This window comes from Phocoena sinus, chromosome 10 (genome assembly GCF_008692025.1).
Source record: "Phocoena sinus isolate mPhoSin1 chromosome 10, mPhoSin1.pri, whole genome shotgun sequence".
Classification (NCBI taxonomy): Eukaryota; Metazoa; Chordata; class Mammalia; order Artiodactyla; family Phocoenidae; genus Phocoena; species Phocoena sinus.
Window position 1 is genome coordinate 52,739,158 of NC_045772.1, and position 19,633 is coordinate 52,758,790.

A 19,633-nucleotide genomic window follows, 5' to 3' on the forward strand; every position below is an offset into this window, starting at 1 on the left:
AGGAGTATGTCTTATTAATTTTTGTATTTTTCTTACTTAAAACAGTGCTTTGTACTTAGAGAGCACTCTGTCAATTGATGGTGCCAATAATTTTGATATTAAGTAAGTCATGAGTGACTTTTGAGAGGTTTACGATAGTGACGTATATTAGAGGTGATGTAAAGTGAACTAAGGGAAAGTTTAATTTTAAAAGATACAATTCATTCCCCATTAAAGGGAACCACAGTTCCTTGGAAGAATGACTGATTCTAGGTCTGGGGTAGGAAATATACAAATGAGTCTGAAACAGCTTGTGGCAGAATGCAAAGAGTAACAGGGCTCAAACTAAAGGACACAGGAGCCCACATGAAGGGCCTCCTGATAGCCAAAGATGGAACAAATCAAGAATCAGAAAAAATAATGAATGAGATGGTTAAAACATAACGAATATATAAAAATTCCAAAGTGTATAATGATGCATCATAGAGAGAAAGTCCTCCCTCCTACCCTCCCCCACCAGGTTAAGAAATAAAAATGTACTGAACTCCATTAGAAGTAAATAGGGCACTAATTGATTTTTCTGCAAATCAGCAGACAAATGGAAAGAATTAAGCATTTATCCTGCCTTTCCTGCATAAACTGTAATTAGTTCAGGGTAACCAAGTAGCCCAAGTTGATGAGAGCAAATTCCATTTTACAGAATTCCAGCTAATGAATGTGGGAGGTTTAACAGAATTAGAAAGTTACCATTTTTTTAACCTCTGATGAAATAATAGATTCATGCAAAGATCCTCAGTGGACGGAACCATCAGACAGAAACGTGAAGTGGAATTTCAAAATGGAGGGATCATGTAAATAACCAAACACTGATCAGTCTTAGAATCACTTAAGTGGGATGCTATAATGGAGCACTTAAAAATTATACAATGCCTCATTATTTGATGTAACATGAAACACATAGCACCACCTATGACATATCTTTGTTCAAACAATTAAACTGGAATCTGACTTAAAAGTGTGGGTGTGTCAGCCTTGAAAAGGAATGAAATTCTGATACATGTGACAACATGGATGAGGCTTGAAGAAATTATGCTAAGTTAAATAAGCCAGTAGTAGAAGGACAAATATGGTTCCACTTATATGAGACACCTAGAATAGGCAAATTCACAGAAACAGAAAGCAGAATATAGGTTACCAGGAGCCATGGAGAGACAGGAATGGAGACATTGTTTAATGGATGCAGAGTCTGGGAAGATGAAAAAGCTCTGGAAATGGATAGTAGTGATGATTGCACAACACTGTGAATGCACTTAATGCCATTGAATTGTACACCTGAAAATGGTTAAAATGGTAAATTTTAGGTTATGTATATTTTATCTCAAAATTTTAAAAGGTGTGTGTGTGTGTGTGTGTGTGCGTGTGTGTGTAAGGGAATAGATAAAACAAGACTGGCAAAATGTTGAAAATTACTGAAGCTAAGTGATGGGTATGTGAGGGTTTCTTATAAGACTTTCTCCATTTTTGTGTATGTTTGAAAACTTCCGTAGTAGAAGTTTTTAAAAGATCTAAGAAACATAGCAAGCAAATATAGCAATTATCTTATTTAGATCTTGGTTTTAATGAACCAAATATAAAAAGGCATTTTTAAGACAAGAGAGAACATTTGAATATGGACTAGGTATTAGACAATACCATAGAATTATTGATAGGTTTGTTGGTGTGATAATGATGATTTTGCAAGGAAATGTTCCAGTTATTTCGAGATACGTTCTGAGTTATGTAGGGGTTAAATAACATAATGTTTGGGATTTCCTTTTTTAAAATTAATTAATTTGGCTGTGCCGGGTCTTAGCTGCGGCACTCGGGATCTTCGTTGCAGCATGCAGGCTCTAGTTCCCCAACCAGGGATGGAACCGGGGCCCCCTGCATTGGGAGTGTGGAGTCTTAACCACTGGACCACCAGGGAAGTCCTGGGATTTCTTTTTTTTTCTTTCTTTTTTTAAAAGTTATTTTATTTTTGGCTGCGTTGGGTCTTCGTTGCCGCATGAGGGCTTTCTCTAGGTGCGGTGAGTCGGGGCTACTCTTCGTTGCGATGCACGAGCTTCTCATTGCAGTGGCTTCTCTTGTTGCGGAGCACAGGCTCTAGGTGCACAGGCTTCAGTAGTTGAGGCTCGCGGGTTCTAGAGCGCAGGCTCAGTAGTTGTGGCGCACAGGCTTAGTCGCTCCGCGGCATGTGGGATCTTCCCGGACCAGGGTTTGAACCTGTGTCCCCTGCATTGGCAGGCGGATTCTTAACCACTGCACCACCAGGGAAGCCCAGTCCCGGGATTTCTTTTTTTAAAAGATGATTATACAGATAGCTTAGAATTTCTACATGTTTTCTTATGTTTATTCTAAAAAAAAGTATCAGTTTTAATTTTGGTACTATATTATATAAAGTGATTTTAAAGCTAATTGTATAATAAAAACAGGCTCTTACTTTGCGTGGCTTGAAATTTATCCCTGAAGGCAAGGAGAGTTCTGCCACTATCCTGACTCAGGAAAAGCATATTTCTTGTAAAGTTAATTTCTGAAGGCAACATATTTAAAGTGTAGTAATTTAATGCACCGTGAAGGATGCAAATATATGCACAAGATACATAGGAAATAGTCTGTGCCTACAAGGCACCTTCAGTTTATTAATTAATTAATTTATTTTTGCTGTGTTGTGTCTTCATTTCTGTGCGAGGGCTTTCTCTAGTTGTGGCAAGCGGGAGCCACTCTTCATCGCAGTGCCCGGGCCTCTCACTGTCGCGGCCTTTCTTGTTGCGGAGCACAGGCTCCAGACGCGCGGGCTCAGTAGTTGTGGCTCACGGGCCCAGCCACTCTGCGGCATGTGGGATCCTCCCAGACCAGGGCTCAAACCCGTGTCCCCTGCATAAGCAGGCAGATTCTCAAGCACTGCGCCACCAGGGAAGTCCTTCAGTTTAAAAGAAGTAAGTATTCTTTGGGTTTTCAAATTAGGATTTTGTCACAGTTGTGAGTTCTATAATCTGACCATTGTGAACATATACACAGAGCTTCTGAGATAATGTATGAAAAACCATACCAGCTGTAAAGCATTATTCAAATGTAAGGTATTACTGATATTAAATGTCTGGAAAAATGAAAAAAATAGTAAAAATAGAGCTTATCATTAAATCAGTAATCCTCCTGCTACATTATTTGCATGAATTTATGTTTTCTAGCTCATGAAAATACAGAATATCTATTAACATTAATGTAAAATTTCCTCTTATTCCTAAGTTGAATAATGGATTCTTCTGGCCTAGACTTTTTCTTTTTCTTTTTCTTTTTTTTTTTATGCGGTACGCGGGCCTCTCACTGCTGTGGCCTTTCCCGTTGCGGAGCACAGGCTCTGGACGCGCAGGCTCAGCGGCCGTGGATCACGAGCCCAGCCGCACCGCGGCATGTGGGATCTTCCCGGACCGGGGCACGAACCCGCGTGCCCTGCATCGGCAGGCGGACTCTCAACCATGCACCACCAGGGAAGCCCTAGACTTTTTCTTATTTAAATTAGTCAAAGAACGTTTGTCATCTGTGTAAAAGCAAATATTCTCTGAATGTTCAGAGAAACTGTGATTATCCATAACTTCTCTGTAGAAATATAGGCTACTGAATCTAACTTGAATTTATGAGGTATATGAGACCTCAATTTATATATTAATTGATTTTTAGTATGAAGAGATTTGTGTGCTTTCTCTTATGAAATTTGTTTTGAACTTTTTGAAAAAAATATAGTTTGATATTATTATAATCTTTTGGCACCTATGATATCATAGGTGCCAAAAGATAAAAACAGTTCCTTTCTACATGGATCTTAGCAAATTGCTGACTCCTAACGGAAAAAACTGGAAAATCAATTTCAAAATAATTGTGCTGATATTGTATTTTTTCTGGGCTTTTGCTTTTCTAAGCTCATTTCTTCGTGAAAACTACATTTCTGCTGTTTTTTGGAATTCTCAGAGAATAGAGGGATTTTATGGGTTTTTTTTTTAACATCTTTATTGGAGTATGATTGCTTTACAATAGTGTGTTAGTTTCTGCTTTATAACAAAGTGAATCTGCTATACATATACATATATTCCCATTTCTCCTCCCTCTGGCGTCTCCCTCCCACCCTCCCTATCCCACCCCTCTAGGTGATCACAAAGCACCGAGCTGATCTCCCTGTGCTATGCGGCTGCTTCCCACTAGCTAGCTATTTTACATTTGGTAGTGTATATATGTCCATGCCACTCTCTCACTTAGTCCCAGCTTACCCTTCCCACTCCCCTATGGTTATTTTTCAAATGAAATGTGGCAGTAGTTAGAAATGGATGTATAGGGAAGCAAGATCTCAAAGCTTACTCCTCTGTTACTTAGATAACATTGATTAAACACTTACTGTGTGCTAAGCACATGAAGTAACTAAAGTATCAAAAGAGCACAATGGGATAGGTACTATCATCATCCCCATTTTACACATGAGGAAACTGAGGCACAGAAAGACTAAGAAACTTGCCCATGGTAGTTACTCAGAGGAGCAGGGGCAGATCTAGGATATTGATCAGCCTGTCTGACACTGCCCCTATGCTCATAATCATGTTCTTCTGCCTTCATGACTGTTATCACTGAATTCTTGCATTTTTTTAACTCAAGTTCAGCTGATTTACAATATTATATGTTTCAGGTGTACAACATAGTGATTCATAATTTTTAATGATTATACTCCATTTATAGTTATTATAAAAATTGGCTATATTCCCTGGGCTGTACAATATATCCTTGTAGCTTATTTATTTTTAATATTTTATTTATTTATTTATTTATCTATTTATTTATTTTGGCTGCACTGGGTCTTAGTTGAGGCACGTGGGATCTTTTAGTTGCAGCATGCAGGCTTCTTAGTCGCGGCATGCGGACTCTTAGTTGCGGCATGCATGCGGGATCTAGTTCCCCGACCAGGGATCGAGCCCAGGCCCCCTGCATTGGGAGCATGGAGTCTTACCCACTGGACCACCAGGGAAGTCCCTATTTATTTTATTTTATTTTTTATAAATTTATTTATTTATTGATTGATTTTTGGCTGCGTTGGGTCTTTGTTGCTGTGTGCGGGCTTTCTCTAGTTGCGGCGAGCGGGGGCTACTCTTCATTGCGGTGTGCGGGCTTCTCATTGCGGTGGCTTCTCTTGTTGCAGAGCATGGGCTCCAGGCGCGCAGGCTTCAGTAGCTGTGGCACTTGGGCTCAGCAGTTGTGGCTCGCAGGCTCTAGAGCGCAGGCTCAGTAGTTGTGGCACATGGGCTTAGTTGCTCCATGGCATGTGGGATCTTCCCAGGCCAGTGCTTAAACCCATGTCCTCTGCATTGGCAGGTGGATTCTTAACCACTGCACCACCAGGGAAGTCCCCCTATTTATTTTATATATAGTAGTTTGTACCTCTTAATGCTCTACCTCCAGCTTGCCCCTCTCCCCTTCCCTCTCGTCACTGGTAACCACTAGTTTGTTTTCTAGATCTGTGAGTCTGTTTCTTTTTTGTTATATTCACTAGTTTGTTGTATTTTTTAGATTCCACATATATGTGATATCATATATTACTTGCCTTTTTCTATCTGACTTATTTCAATTAGCATAATGCCCTCCAAGTCCATCCATGTTGTTGCAAATGGCAAAATTTCATTTTTTTTTATGGCTGAGTAGTATTCCATTGTGTATGTATACCACACCTTCTTTATCCATTCATCTGCTGATGGGTACTTAGGTTGCTTACATATGTTGGCCATTGTAAATAATGCTGTTATGTACATTGGGGTGCATGTCTCTTTTCGAATTAGTATTTTCATTTTTTTTCAGATAGGTACCCAGAAGTGGAATTGCTGGGTCATATGGTAGTTCTATTTTTAGTTTTTTGAGAAACCTCTATACTGTTTTCCATAGTGGCTGTCCCAATTTACAGTCCCACTAACAGTGTACAGAGGTTCCCTTTTTTTCCACATCCTTGCCAACAGTCTTTTTGATGGCTAAGACTGAATTCCTAACGATCATCTCCTCCAGTATCTCCACTAGAAAAGAGACTTTTTTTCAGGAAGTTTTAATTTTTGCGTTAATAAGAGAGGTTCATTGATTGCAGAGAGGAGAGCATCTTAGAATTTTTTTAAATAAAGGGGGAAGGAGTGGGCAAGAACCAAGATTCCATGTAGCATTATTGGAATAAATGGCTGGTATCAAGATTTGTGGAATAAGTGGTAAAAATATTTTTACTTCAAGTCAGAAATTCTAAGACATTTCCATCAACCCACATATGTTCTGTTACTGTTACTTTGCACCCTGCTTCTCTGAATCACTGGTTGTGTTAGCTTGGACAGGCTACTTAACATCCTATAAATGCGATAGCAATTCCCAGCTCAGCCCTCCTAGTGACGCTGAATGAGCTAGCCCATGAAGAGAACCCAGGCCAGACCCCGCCATAGAGTCAGTGCTCAATTAAGTACAGGTTGTTATTATTGAGCACAGTGGGAGATGGAGACAATATCTAACCTGATAATGTGTTTTCAAGTTGCTGCGAAGCTGAGGGGCAGGACAAGTACACAAATAACTGCGATGGAGTGAAGTAGGATTAGTGTGGTGTAAGAAGTATGGAAAAAGTGCTATGGGAGAGGGTTCCCCATCATTGGTGGAATTAGGGAAAGCTCTGAGAAGAAGGTGTTAACTCATTTCAGCTAAGCCAGCTTTTCCTGAAGTGTGGAATGCACATGGGGCAGTAATGGAAGATGACTTCATGTGGTATTCTGACATGGCATGAAATAACTTTGAATTCCATGGTAAAAAATGATTCCCTTTTCCAATTCGTCTGACCTCATTAGGGAGAACCTCTTGGCTTGGTGCCAGTAGTGGCAGCTCTCAAACACATGCTCATATGCCTTTTTGTCAAAGGGAGAGCAGACTTCAGGCTCAAAATAGGGAGCATCTACTTAGAATTTTGTTGCTATTTTTAGTTACGTGCTATTTATAGCAAATGGTACTGGTTTTCCCATGTGAAGTAGTGATACAAAATTTTCTGTATAAAAAAATTTCTCTAAGAAAAAATGAGTTGATTTAAAGAATACTAAGCAAATAATATTACATATGATTCGTGGGTTATGGTAAATGGTATGTGAACAAACTCTGTGCTGGACTATGAAAGAGGGACAGAAGTTTACCAGGAACAATGAGAGTATTCATGATATGTACAGCTTGAGTAAAGGGGCATGACAAAAAAGTATGTTTGGAGATTAATAAATAGTTCAGTTTGGGAGGAGCAAGTTTCATTACTGATAAGTAACAAAGCTAGAAGTACAAAACTATATTAAAATTCAGTTAGTAACAAAGTTTTACAGACCTAGCAATAATCGTTGATATTCCTCAACTGCTGTTTATTATTTTTTCCATGGAAAATTTTCTTTTCTTTTTATATATCTGAGGAGAAAATTAAGCACTTCAGTCAACTTAAATCTGAACTTTTTCTTAAAGACAATACTTTGAGGAAGATACTTTGTTTAATTACAGAACTTAAAGTAGCAGCCCCGAAAAACTTCATTCTGAAAAGGCTTTTCTGGAAAGTAGTTGTTTTGTCTTATTTTTAATCTTTAAAGCTTGTTTTACCTGTTTATCAAATGCAGCATATTCAATCTTAAAGTAAAATATAAATAAATGTTGTATACTGATGCTGCATTTTAAAATGCTGATTAAGTTTAATGCAATCATCTTGATGCCTGAAATCTTGTGATGGAATCATTGTATATGGTGTGTTGGGGCCAGGGAGACAGAAGAGGGGAGAGAGCAGTTGGGAAAAGACAGTAGGTCACATGGGTTGGGTTAGCAGACACAAAGAAAGAGAGATCGAGGGGAAGCTCCTGGCATGCAAGAAGTATGAGTATGGACAGTGAGATGAGAAAGTACATTTCAAGAAGTCTTATGTGTATGTTCCCTTACAATAAAAATATAATTAAAAAGTTACTTTTGAATGTAGGATTGCTATTTTTTAAAAGGTGACTCCTGGGAAGTCAAAGCAGTCTAGCTCCCACTTGGCAAGTTACACACTTACTCTGTAAGACTGACCTGTAGTCTCAGGTTTAGGTGAAGGTATTGAGAAGCCCAGGTGAGTACTGGTGCCGTGCTAACGAGACTCATTCTGGTTAGTGGTCTTATACATAGTTGCCACCTTTTTATTGCACAGTTGGGAAGTGCACAGCTTCCCCAGACATACCTGACAGTCTTGGCCATTTCTTAGATTCTTAGTGCTTGACACATCTGATGACCAACCATCCTGGTTTACCTAGACTAGGATAACAAACTGTCCCAGTTTGCCTGGGACCGAGGAGGTTCATGGCACTTGGGACTTTTAGTGCAAAAGGTAGACCAGTCCCAAGCAAATTGGGATGGTTGATCACCCTAATTAGAGGGCAGAGTAGCTACAGAGAATAGAGTATCAGGTGTCCCCAACATTGAGGCAGGTAAGGATGATGTAGTGCTGTATAATCAAAAATGCTTGAGCTAGATAGACACTGTTAGGAATACACCATCCAAGTTTTAACTAAAAAACTTCAGAGAATTATGGAAAATACAGGGACAGGCATCAACGTGACTTACATATGGTTATGAAGAGTCCACATGGAAAGGCTAAAGAAATTGGTATTATCTCCCACCCAAATAAACCTCTCCAGTCCAACCTACATGGTGTTTACTCATCTATAACACTGACTGTGAGGACTTTGCTTCCTGAAAAACTTCTTGAGGTTCTCCTTATTAAGTACAAGCACTTTGGCTTTGGCATTTAAGGCTCTCCACTACTGACCTCTTGTCACAGATTCCAAGTTTGGACAGGCATGGCCTTTATTTTAGCAGGGTGGGTTATCAGGAAGGGGCCAACATCTGCATAGGGCAGCCACTGGGAAAACGAATCCAGCTGTAGATGCTAAGGGAGAAGGCACAGTGCCCAAGGACGAGAGTGATCTCTACAAAGAGAATGTGCAAAATGAGAAATATCAGGGCATTATAGCATGTGAGTGGATTACACCCAGATGTCTGCATAAACATTTGGCACCAGGAAGATCTGCATGTTCAGGATTTGGGAACAGGGCCTTCATGGAATGTGGGGTTGGGGGGAGTAGCAACGATACAAAGTCAAGAGTAAAGTCAGTAGCTGGGAAAGGACTGGCAAAGGACTTAGCTCAGGGCCCAAAGAAGAGGTCCACCTAGACAACCTGGACACAATCAGGGGATTGATTTAAAGCAGATGTCTAGGCAGGAGAACGGAGCTACCACCTAAGGGTTAGACTCGGAAGAAGGGTGTTGATTGCTGAATACCAGAATGTTGGTCTTAAGCGTCTCCGATCTTAAAACAGGCCTGAAGCAGGTGGCCTCGGCTGTGGAGGAAAAGAGGGATGCAGAGAAAGGGAATAAAACCAGGTCTAGCCCACTCAACCCACCACTTCACCACTCTCACCTCTTTTCTGTAAAAGCTTGAACCATGGGAAATGATTGGAACACCCTGCCCTTCCCAGCCCCTCCACGTTTTCCCCTACTATTGCTCTCTAGGATACTCTTTCCATTTTCTCCTGTTAAAATCCTACCCATTCATTCTCCAAGGCTCATCTCAAATGCTGTTCTTTGCCTTTCCTCAATGGAGAACTTTGGTACCTTCCTCGTTTTGATCTGTTATGGCAGTTCTGTGCCTTAGAACTCTCCTTGATATTTTATAATCTGCACTGTTCAGTAAAGCAGCCACCTAGCCACATGCGGCTATTAAGCACTTGAACATGGCTAGTGACCAAGGAAGTGAAACATTAATTTTATTCAGTTTTAGTCAATTTAAATGTAAATAACCACATGTGGCTAGCGGCTTCTGTATTGGACAATGCAGTTCTACAGCATCTCCCATAGCACTTTCTCTTTAACGATTCAATAAACATTTATCGCATGCCTATTCTGTGCTTGTAGTAACAGGCACTAGAAAGGCAACCATGGCTAAGACACAGTCCCTACCCTCAAGAATTAGCACAGACATTCTCCCTTTTGCTTGGTACATATTTGTTATTTACCATAGTATTCTATAAGCTTCTTCAGGACAGGCACGTGTCACACTCATCTTTGTATTCTCCCTAAGGCGTAACATAATGCCTGCATATATCAGGTTGCACAGTCAATTCATAATAAATTGAAATTTTATTCTCTTGTGAAAAATTAAACTGATTGGAAGTCTAGGAGCAAAGCATTCATGTTCTGCTTCTTACTTGAAAATTCTGCAGCCGTTCTTTAATGTAATATCCTTAGATGGACTACAATAGAAGATCTTCTAATTTAGTTGTCAAAAATGAAAGGTCAAAGTGAATAGAGAGGGAAATAAAAGGCACATGGGTAGTTTCCCTGTTTGGGGTCTTTCCCTACTTCAGTGGAGGATGTTGTGTCCCTCAGAGCTGGTAGCCTTATGTTCTCTCTCTAATCTGCAACCAAAATCTAGTCTCATATTCATTTACACAGAGTTAACAAATATGACTAGTAAAACTCAACATTTTAATCTTCTTTTAGGAGCTCTTTTATTTAAATGGTTATCATAGCCTTAAGCTAAAGCAGTGTTTTTTTCCAACTTTGTGCTGGGCTCCCTGCAGAATGTAAGTTTATGTGAAGCTCCCTTAAGAACCCACACTGGGGTGGGGAAATTAGAGGCAGCTTTAATTTTTGGTTCTTGGGTAAGAGGATGGGAAATTATACATATATATTTAAAAATTATAATAGGGGTTTCCCTGGTGGCGCAGTGGTTGAGAGTCCGCCTGCCGATGCAGGGGATGTGGGTTCGTGCCCCGGTCCGGGAGGATCCCACATGCTGCGGAGCGGCTGGGCCCGTGAGCCATGGCCGCTGAGCCTGTGCGTCCAGAGCCTGTGCTCCGCAATGGGAGAGGCCACAACAGTGAGAGGCCCGCGTATGCAAAAATAAATAAATAAATAAAGTTAATATAATGAATAACTATAGGCATATTCTTATAATTAATAATACAATTATTATAATCATATAATAAACAATATAATATTATATAATCATAATATATACAGTTGACCCTTGAACAACATTAGTTTGAACTGCTTGGGTCCACTTATATGTTGATTTTTTCAATAGTAAATACTAAACTACTACACGATCATGGTTAGTTAAATCCAAGGTGTGGAACCGCAGATATGGAGGGCTGACTGTAAGTTATACTCACAGCCCATGTTGTTCAAGGGTCAAATGTTTATCATTTTCCCTTTTAAAAATCAACTTCATTGAGGTATAATTTTCCTCTGTAGGTAATTTTTATTCTTCAATTTTATTACAAGAAAAAATTTAAATTACGAGAACACTTTTGTACAGGTTGACTAAACTGCAAGCTTTAGGAGTACAGACACCATGTCCAGTTTGTCAGTTTTGCTTAAGATGTTATTCTCATTACTTAGCACAGTGCCTGCCACATGGCTGCAATCAATAGTTACATGTTCAATGAATGAATGAAAGAGTTCTCTAGACATGTTATTTCCCAACCATTCTTTTTTTCTTCATGAAGTTTTTTTTCCCTTCAGTTTTTAAAAACTATGGTGAAATACATATAACATAAAATTTACCATCTTAACCATTTTTAAGTGTCTAGTTCAGTGTTAGGCACTCATGTTGTATATCTATCACCACCATCCTTCTGCAGAACTCTTTCCATCTTACAAAACTGAAACTATATTCATTAAACAACAACACCTCATTTCCCCTTCCCCCCAGCCCCTGGCAACCACCATTCCTCTTTGTGCTTCTATGAGTTTGACTATTCTAAATATCTCATGTAAGAGGAATTATACAGCATTTGTCATTTTGTGACTGGCTTATCTCACTTGGCATGATGTCTTCCAGATTCATTGATGTTATAGTATACGTCAGAATTTCCTTCATTTTAAGGTTGAATAATATTCCAGGTATGTAATACCACATTTTATTTATCCATTCATCCATTGATTAGCACTTGGGTTGCTTCTACATTTTAGCTACTGTGAATAACGCTGTTATGAACATGGGTGTGTAAGTATCTCTTTGAGACCCTGCTTTCAATTCTTTTGGGAGTATAGTTGGAAGCAGAATTGCTAAATCATATGGTAATTCTATTTTTAATTTTTTGAGGCACCGCCATACTGCTTTTCACAGCAGCTATACCATTTTAAATTCCCACCAACAGTGCATAAGGGCTCCAGTTTTTCCACATCCTTGTTATTTACTGATGTGTGTGTGTGTGTGTGTGTGTGTGTGTGTGTGTTACGCGGGCCTCTCACTGTTGCGGCCTCTCCCGTTGCGGAGCACAGGCTCCGAACGCGCAGGCTCAGCGGCCATGGCTCACGGGCCCAGCTGCTCCGCGGCATGTGGGATCTTCCCAGACCGGGGCACGAACCCGTGTCCCCTGCATCGGCAGGCGGACTCTCAACCACTGCGCCACCAGGGAAGCCCTTTACTGATTTTTTGATAGTAGCCATTCTAATGGGTGTTGGGGGTACCTAACTAAGTATGCCCCACAACATGTTAGGTACCTACCTAATAGTTTTGATTTGCATTTCCCTAATGATTAGTGATGTTGAGCATTTTTTCCCATGCTATTGGCAATTTGTATATCTTCTATGGAGAAATATTGGCGTCCAATTTACATATAATAAAGTGCACATATTTTTGAGTGCATTGTAAAGAGTTTTAACAAATGTATATATCTGTATAAACACCACCCCAGTCAAGACTGAGAACATTTCTATCACCCCTTAGGGCTACCTCGTGCCCCCTGGCAGTCAGTTTCCTCTGACCCCTGGCCTCAGGCAACTATTGTACTTTCTGTCGTCATAGATTAGTTTTGCCTGTCCTAGAATTCCACTTACATGGAATTGTACACTATGTACACTTTTGTGTTTGGCTTCTTTTGACATAATATTTTTGAGACTCTTTCATGTTGTTGCTGGTAGGCGGAAGATATTTTATAAGTGAAAATTCCTGAACCACTGAGCGGTGGGAGATCACAATAATAACTGACATTTATTAAGCACGTACAGTATGTTGAGTACTGTTCAGGCTTTACAAATAATATCTTACTTAATCCTAACACCAACCTCATGAGGTGATTCTATTAATCCCATTTTAGAGACGAAAAGTCACAGAATGTATAAGTAATCTGGCAAATGTCCTACAGCTACCCAGTGGCAGAGCTGGTATTTGAACTCAAAGAACCTGGCTCCAGAGTCAGCGTGTAAAGTTACCACCCTCTGCAACCCCAGCACTCCTGAGAGGGCCAAGGTGTACATCCTGCTCCTTTTGTCCTTCCCTCTCTCCACTTGCCGTCCTCAGCCTCTTCTGAGCACACATATACCTGTCTAAACGAAAAGTCTAAGTTGCCACTAGTAAACGAAAGTGCTGGGAAAAAAATGAACAGTAGAGGAATAGAAAAGAGAAGCAATTATATCCTATTCTCATTAGTACCGACTTGCCTGATTTCATGGGCCTGTGCTTATTTTCATGCTCAATTATCTCATGAGACTGGATAGGAACACAGAAAAACTGGTTCCCACACTCTTAAGTCAGTGTTTATTTTGGCAGAAGCGGCAATCTACATTTCCACTGTATTAACAGAAGTATTAAAATCATTCTGCTCCATCTTCATAGGCTATACCAGTGCTGTACATTTGTTCCTGAATTAGTAAACAGTTTTAAATGAGTGCTTTTCTAGCCATTATTTCCTTATGTCCTCACAAAGGCCAAATTACTTTGGAAAGGCAGGAAATATAGTGGCCCCCATTTAATATTATTATTCCAAGGTGACTGAATGACTGGCCTAACGTTATACACCTACTTCTGGATGATCTTCACTATTAATGGTGAAGCTGGGCCTAGAAGGCATCTCTCAGCATCACCCGCTAGGTTTTAGCTCTGGCTCTGTTCACCAGGACAATGGTCTCCTGGTTGTAAGTAAAAGTATATTTTCAATTTGGGTTATGCTAGTGTTAATGAGAGAGAATGTAAATCACTTTCTCCCTAATTGAAGAACAAATCATTTCTTCTTATTTTTATTATGTAAGAATTGAGAGTTTTGCCAACAGGTACCTTAATTACTGTCTTCTTTCCTGCTTGCTTTCACAGACCAGTGACCTTTTTTATTTCCTAGTAAACAAACTTCATGAGTACTTGCCAGAGTCTAGGGATAAGAATGCACATCAAAATAAAAGCCAAAGTGTTGGTGAGCTGGTGTAAGTACTAACTGGTTAATCATAGATACTTTTTCCCTGGGATGTTCAAGATAAATGGAAGGCACTGGGCAAAATATATACTGTATTAATGATTAATAGGGCAGCAAGTTTTGCTTCACATAGATTTTTTAAAAACAGCATTTGTTTTGTTCTAATTGTATAGTTAAAGAAAAACTACACAAGAAACTAGTAATACTGGCTGTCCCAAAAGGGAAAAAAATGAGTGTATGAATAAAAGACACCTTTCACTGTATTCCCTTTTTTACCTTTGAAATTTTGAGCCAGAAATGACTACTTGAAACAGTTAAAATTATTAAATGTAGTTTAAAAATAGTGTGATTATCATTAAAACTTTGCAAAAAATAAGTGCAAAAATCAATATGTAAACGACTTTTAATCCTGACACGCACCTATTAATTCATTCATTCAACAAATATTTTTGAGTGCATACTATGTAGCAGTCACAGAGTAGACACTCAGCCAATGTTGGCAATTTAATATACAGAATTTCCTTCCTATACTTTTTTCTACATGGCTATCTGAATGCAGTTCTATTGAGCATTACTGATTTTGTGGAATTCTTAACTTACAATGAAATCATGCCATTTCCGTGATGTTTTTTCTCTTTGTTTTCTAGGGCATGCATTGAAATTATACAGACTCTGGGACTGATGTTCAGAGAAACAGAAACTGAGGCATCACCCCTGAACACATTGGCAGCTAAGAAGTAAGGCCTTTTAAAAATTGAGACCTTGTAGTTGCAACCCATTAACTATTCTACTGAGTGTCTTCCAGAACTCAACTCTCTTGACTTCTCTGTTCAATCCCCTTGTAAATATATTAAACTCTTTTGTCTCACTTCCTTCTTTGATGAATAGATTAATTAACATACTGAGTTCTCTCTGATTACTGGGGGCACAAACATTTTGTTAGCATAAGTTTATCTTTTGTCATTGCCTGAAAAAGACCAAATGAACCATCATACGTTAAAAACGAGGGGGTCTCTATTAGAATTTTCTAGAGTACACTTTTATCCACATTGCAAAGGCAGGAACTATAGTAGCTCCCTTTAGTATATAATTGTGTGACCTTGGAGTGAATGACATTGGAGGGAAAGCTGCTGTAAGATACTCCAAGATATGCGGCCCAAAGAAGATAAAAATTTACATCATTCTTACATAACAGTCCCGAGTTAATAGCCATGCTTTTCCTCTATGAGATCAGCCAGAGACTTAGGTTCCCTCCTTTTTGTTGCTCTGCTATCTTCTATCATGCTATCTTTGTCCTCATGGTTAGCTGGCTAAATTGCTTGCTTTCATAACTCCCTGTGGGAATCGGGAAGAGAAGTAAAGGGCAAGCAACTTTCCTTTTTAAGCAAGGCGTATAAGACTTTTGCTTACCTTCTGTTGGTGAGAACTTTAGGCACATGGTGTTTCTAGGTGCAGAAGAGGCTGCAAAATGCGTCTGTAGTTGGACAGCTGTGTGCCTAGCTAAACTATAGATGGCAATGGGACATCTGTAATTTAAAGGAATAATGGAAGAACGTATAGTGAGGGACAACAGCATTCTTTGCCACAGAAAGTATGTGTTCGCATGTCTTCCATATTATCTGCTTGACCTTTTTATGAGATTTATAGGCTATGAATTACACCCTTGGGCAATGGTCTGACTAAAATCTTAATTTTTTTCTACCCATATCAATTGTTTATCTACATTTCTTGTACTAGAAGGTGGAAGAAGGATGAGAGCCATGGACTCTGAAACATTTAAACCAGAGGGAAGAATAAGAACTTTTAGTAATATTTGTCCAGGCTATTTATTAGAGACCTTTACAAATAAATTTTAATGATAATACTCATTAACATACCTTAAGCAACTTGCTCTGTGCCAGGGACTATGGGCATACTGTGCATTATAGCAGGGATGGTCAAACATTTCTGCAAAAGGCCATATAGTATGGGCTTCCCTGGTGGCTCAATGGTTAAGAATCCACCTGCCAATGCAGTGGACACGGGTTCAAGCCCCGGTCCGGGAAGATCCCACATACCACAGAGCAACTGAACCTGTGCGCCACAACTACTGAGCCTGCGCTCTAGAGCCCGTGAGCCACAACTACTGAAGCCTGTGCACCTGGAGCCCATGCTCCGCAACAAGAGAAGCCACCGCAATGAGAAGCCCATGCACCGGAACAAACGGTAGCCCCCGGAGGGCCCCCACAAGCTTCTGGGATCCGCAGGGAGCAGGTGTCTCAGTGATGACTATACTCTTGACTAAATCCTGAGTTTGTCTTGTTCGTCAAAGGATTAACATCAAAAGCAGCTCCAAGAGACTGGCTCAAGATGGCGGAGTAGAAGGACATGTCCTCATTCCCTCTTTCAAGAGCACCGGAATCACAACTAACTGCTGAACAATCATTGACAAGAAGACACGGGAACTCACCAAAAAAGATACCCCACATCCAAAGACAAAGGAGAAGCCGCAGTGAGATGGTAGGAGGGGCACAATCACAATAAAATCAAACCCCATAACTGCTGGGTGGGTGACTCACAAACTGGAGAACACATACCACACAATGGAGTGAAGGTTGCGAGCCCCACGTCGGGCACCCAAACACGGAGGTCCGGCAACGGGAGGAGGAATTTGTAGAGAATCAGACTTTGAAGGCTAGTGGGATTTGATTGCAGGACTTCGACAGGACTGTGGGAAACAGAGACTCCACTCTTGGAGGGCACACACAAAGTAGTGTGCACATCGGGACCCAGGGGAAGGAGCAGTGACCCCAGGGGAGACTGAACCAGACCTACCTGCTAGTGTTGGAGGGTCTCCTGCAGAGGCGGGGGGTAGCTGTGTCTCACCGTGAGGACATGGACACTGGCAGCAGAAGTTCTGGGAAGTACTCCTTGGTGTGAGCCCTCCCAGAGTCCACCATTAGCCCCACAAAACAGCCCAGGTAGGCTCCAGTGCTGGGTTGCCTCAGGCCAAACAACCAACAGGGAGGGAACCCAGCCCCACCCATGAGCAGACAAGCAGATTAAAGTTTTACTGACCTCTGCCCATCAGAGCGACACCCAGCTCTACCCACCACCAGTCCCTCCCATCAGGAAGCTTGCACAAGCCTCTTAGATAGCCTCATCCACCAGAGGGCAGACAACAGAAGCAAGAAGAACTACAATTCTGCAGCCTGTTGAAGGAAAACCACATTCACAGAAAGACAGACAAAATGAAAAGGCAAAGGACTTTGTACCAGATGAAGCAACAAGATAAAACCCCAGAAAAACAAAATGAAGTGGAGATAGGCAACCTTCCAGAAAAAGATTTCAGAATAATGATAGTGAAGATGATCTAGGACCTCGGAAAAAGAATGAAGGCAAAGATTGAGAAGATGCAAGAAATGTTTAACAAACACCCAGAAGAATTAAAGAACAAACACCTAGAAGAATTAAAGAACAAACAAACAGAGATGAACAATACAATAACTGAAATGAAAAATACACTAGAAGGAATCAATAGCAGAATAACTGAGGCAGAAGAAAGGATAAGCGACCTGGAGGACAGAATGGTGGAATTCACTGCCACGGAACAAAATAAAGAAAAAAGAATGAAAAGAAATGAAGACAGCCCAGGAGACCTCTGGGACAACATTAAACACAACAATATTCACATTATAGGGGTTCCAGAAGGAGAAGAGAGAAAGGACGTGAGAAAATATTTGGAGAGATTATAGCCGAAAACTTCCCTAACATGGGAAAGGAAATAGCCATCCAAGTCCCAGAACTGCAGAGAGTCCCAGGCAGGATAAACCCAAGGAGAAACACGCCAAGACACATAGTAATCAAATTGGCAAAAATTAAAGACAAAGAAAAATTATTGAAAGCAGCAAGGGAAAAATGCCAAATAACATACAAGGAACTCCCATAAGGTTAACAGCTGATTTCTCAGCAGAAACTCTACAAGCCAGAAGGGAGTGGCACAATATATTTAAAGTGATGAAAGGGAAGAACCTACAACAAATACTACTCTACCCAGCAAGGATCTCATTCAGATTCAACAGAGAAATCAAAAACTTTAAGACAAGCAAAAGCTAAGAGAATTCAGCACCACCAAACCAACTCTACAACAAATGCTAAACGAACCTCTCTAACTGGGAAACACAAGAGAAGAAAAGGACCTACAAAAACACACCCATAACAATTAAGAAAACGGTAATAGGAACATACATATCGATAATTACCTTAAACGTGAATGGATTAAATGCTCCAACCAAGACACAGGCTCGCTGAATGGATACAAGAATAAGACCCATATACATGCTGTCTACAAGAGACCCACTTCAGACCTAGGGACACATACAGACTGAAAGTGAGGGGATGGAAAAAGATATTCAATGCAAATGGAAATCAAAAGAAAGCTGGAGTAGCAATACTCATATCGGATAAAATAGACTTTAAAATAAAGAATGTCACAAGAGGCAAGGAAGGACACTACATAACGATCAAGGGATCAAACCAAGAGGAAGATATAACAATTATAAATATATATGCACCCAACATAGGAGCACCTCAATACATAAGGCAACTGCTAACAGCTATAAAAGAGGAAATTGACAATAACACAATAATAGTGGGGGACTTTAACACCTCATTTACACCAATGGACAGATCATCCAAACATAAAATTAACAAGGAAACACAAGCTTTAAATGACACAATAGACCAGATACATTTAATTGATATTTATAGGACATTCCATCCAAAAACAGCAGATTACACTTTCTTCTCAAGTGCGCATGGAACATTCTCCAGGATAGATCATATCTTGGGTCACAAATCAAGCCTCGGTAAATTTAAGAAAATTGAAATCATATCAAGCATCTTTTCTGACCATGATGCTATGAGATTAGAAATCAATTACAGGGAAAAAAACGTAAAAAACACATGGAGGCTAAACAATACGTTATAAATAACCAAGAGATCACTGAGGAAATCAAAAAATACGTAGAGACAAATTACAAAAACACGACGATCCAAAACCTATGGGATGCAGCAAAAGCAGTTCTAAAAGGGAAGTTTATAGCAATACAAGCCTAACTCAAGAAGCAAGAAAAATCTCAAATAAACAATCTAACCTTACACCTGAAAGAACTAGAAAAAGAACAAACAAAACCCAAAGTTAGTAGAAGGAAAGAAATCATAAAGATCAGAGCAGAAATAAATGAAATAGAAACAAAGAAAACAATAGCAAAGATCAATAAAACTAAAGGCTGGTTCTTTGAGAAGATAAACAAAATTGATAAACCTTTAGCCAGACTCATCAAGAAAAAGAGGGAGAGGACTCAAATCAATAAAGTTAGAAATGAAAAAGGAGA

At 39.9% G+C, this 19,633-nt stretch overlaps 1 protein-coding gene across 4 annotated transcripts in view; it reads right to left on the reverse strand.

Annotated features, from left to right (window-relative positions):
* The window catches only part of XPOT (exportin for tRNA), a 134,611-nt gene that overhangs the window by 69,176 nt on the left and 45,802 nt on the right, over positions 1-19,633 (reverse strand). The window contains exon 2 of one of the 4 annotated variants that reach the window (XM_032644701.1): positions 15,669-15,784. The exons of the other annotated variants lie outside the window; for them this stretch is intronic. Coding sequence (XP_032500592.1) covers positions 15,669-15,696 — 28 coding nt within the window. The 5' untranslated portion in view covers positions 15,697-15,784. The remainder of the gene's footprint in view (positions 1-15,668; positions 15,785-19,633) is intronic. 4 annotated transcript variants of the gene reach the window in all.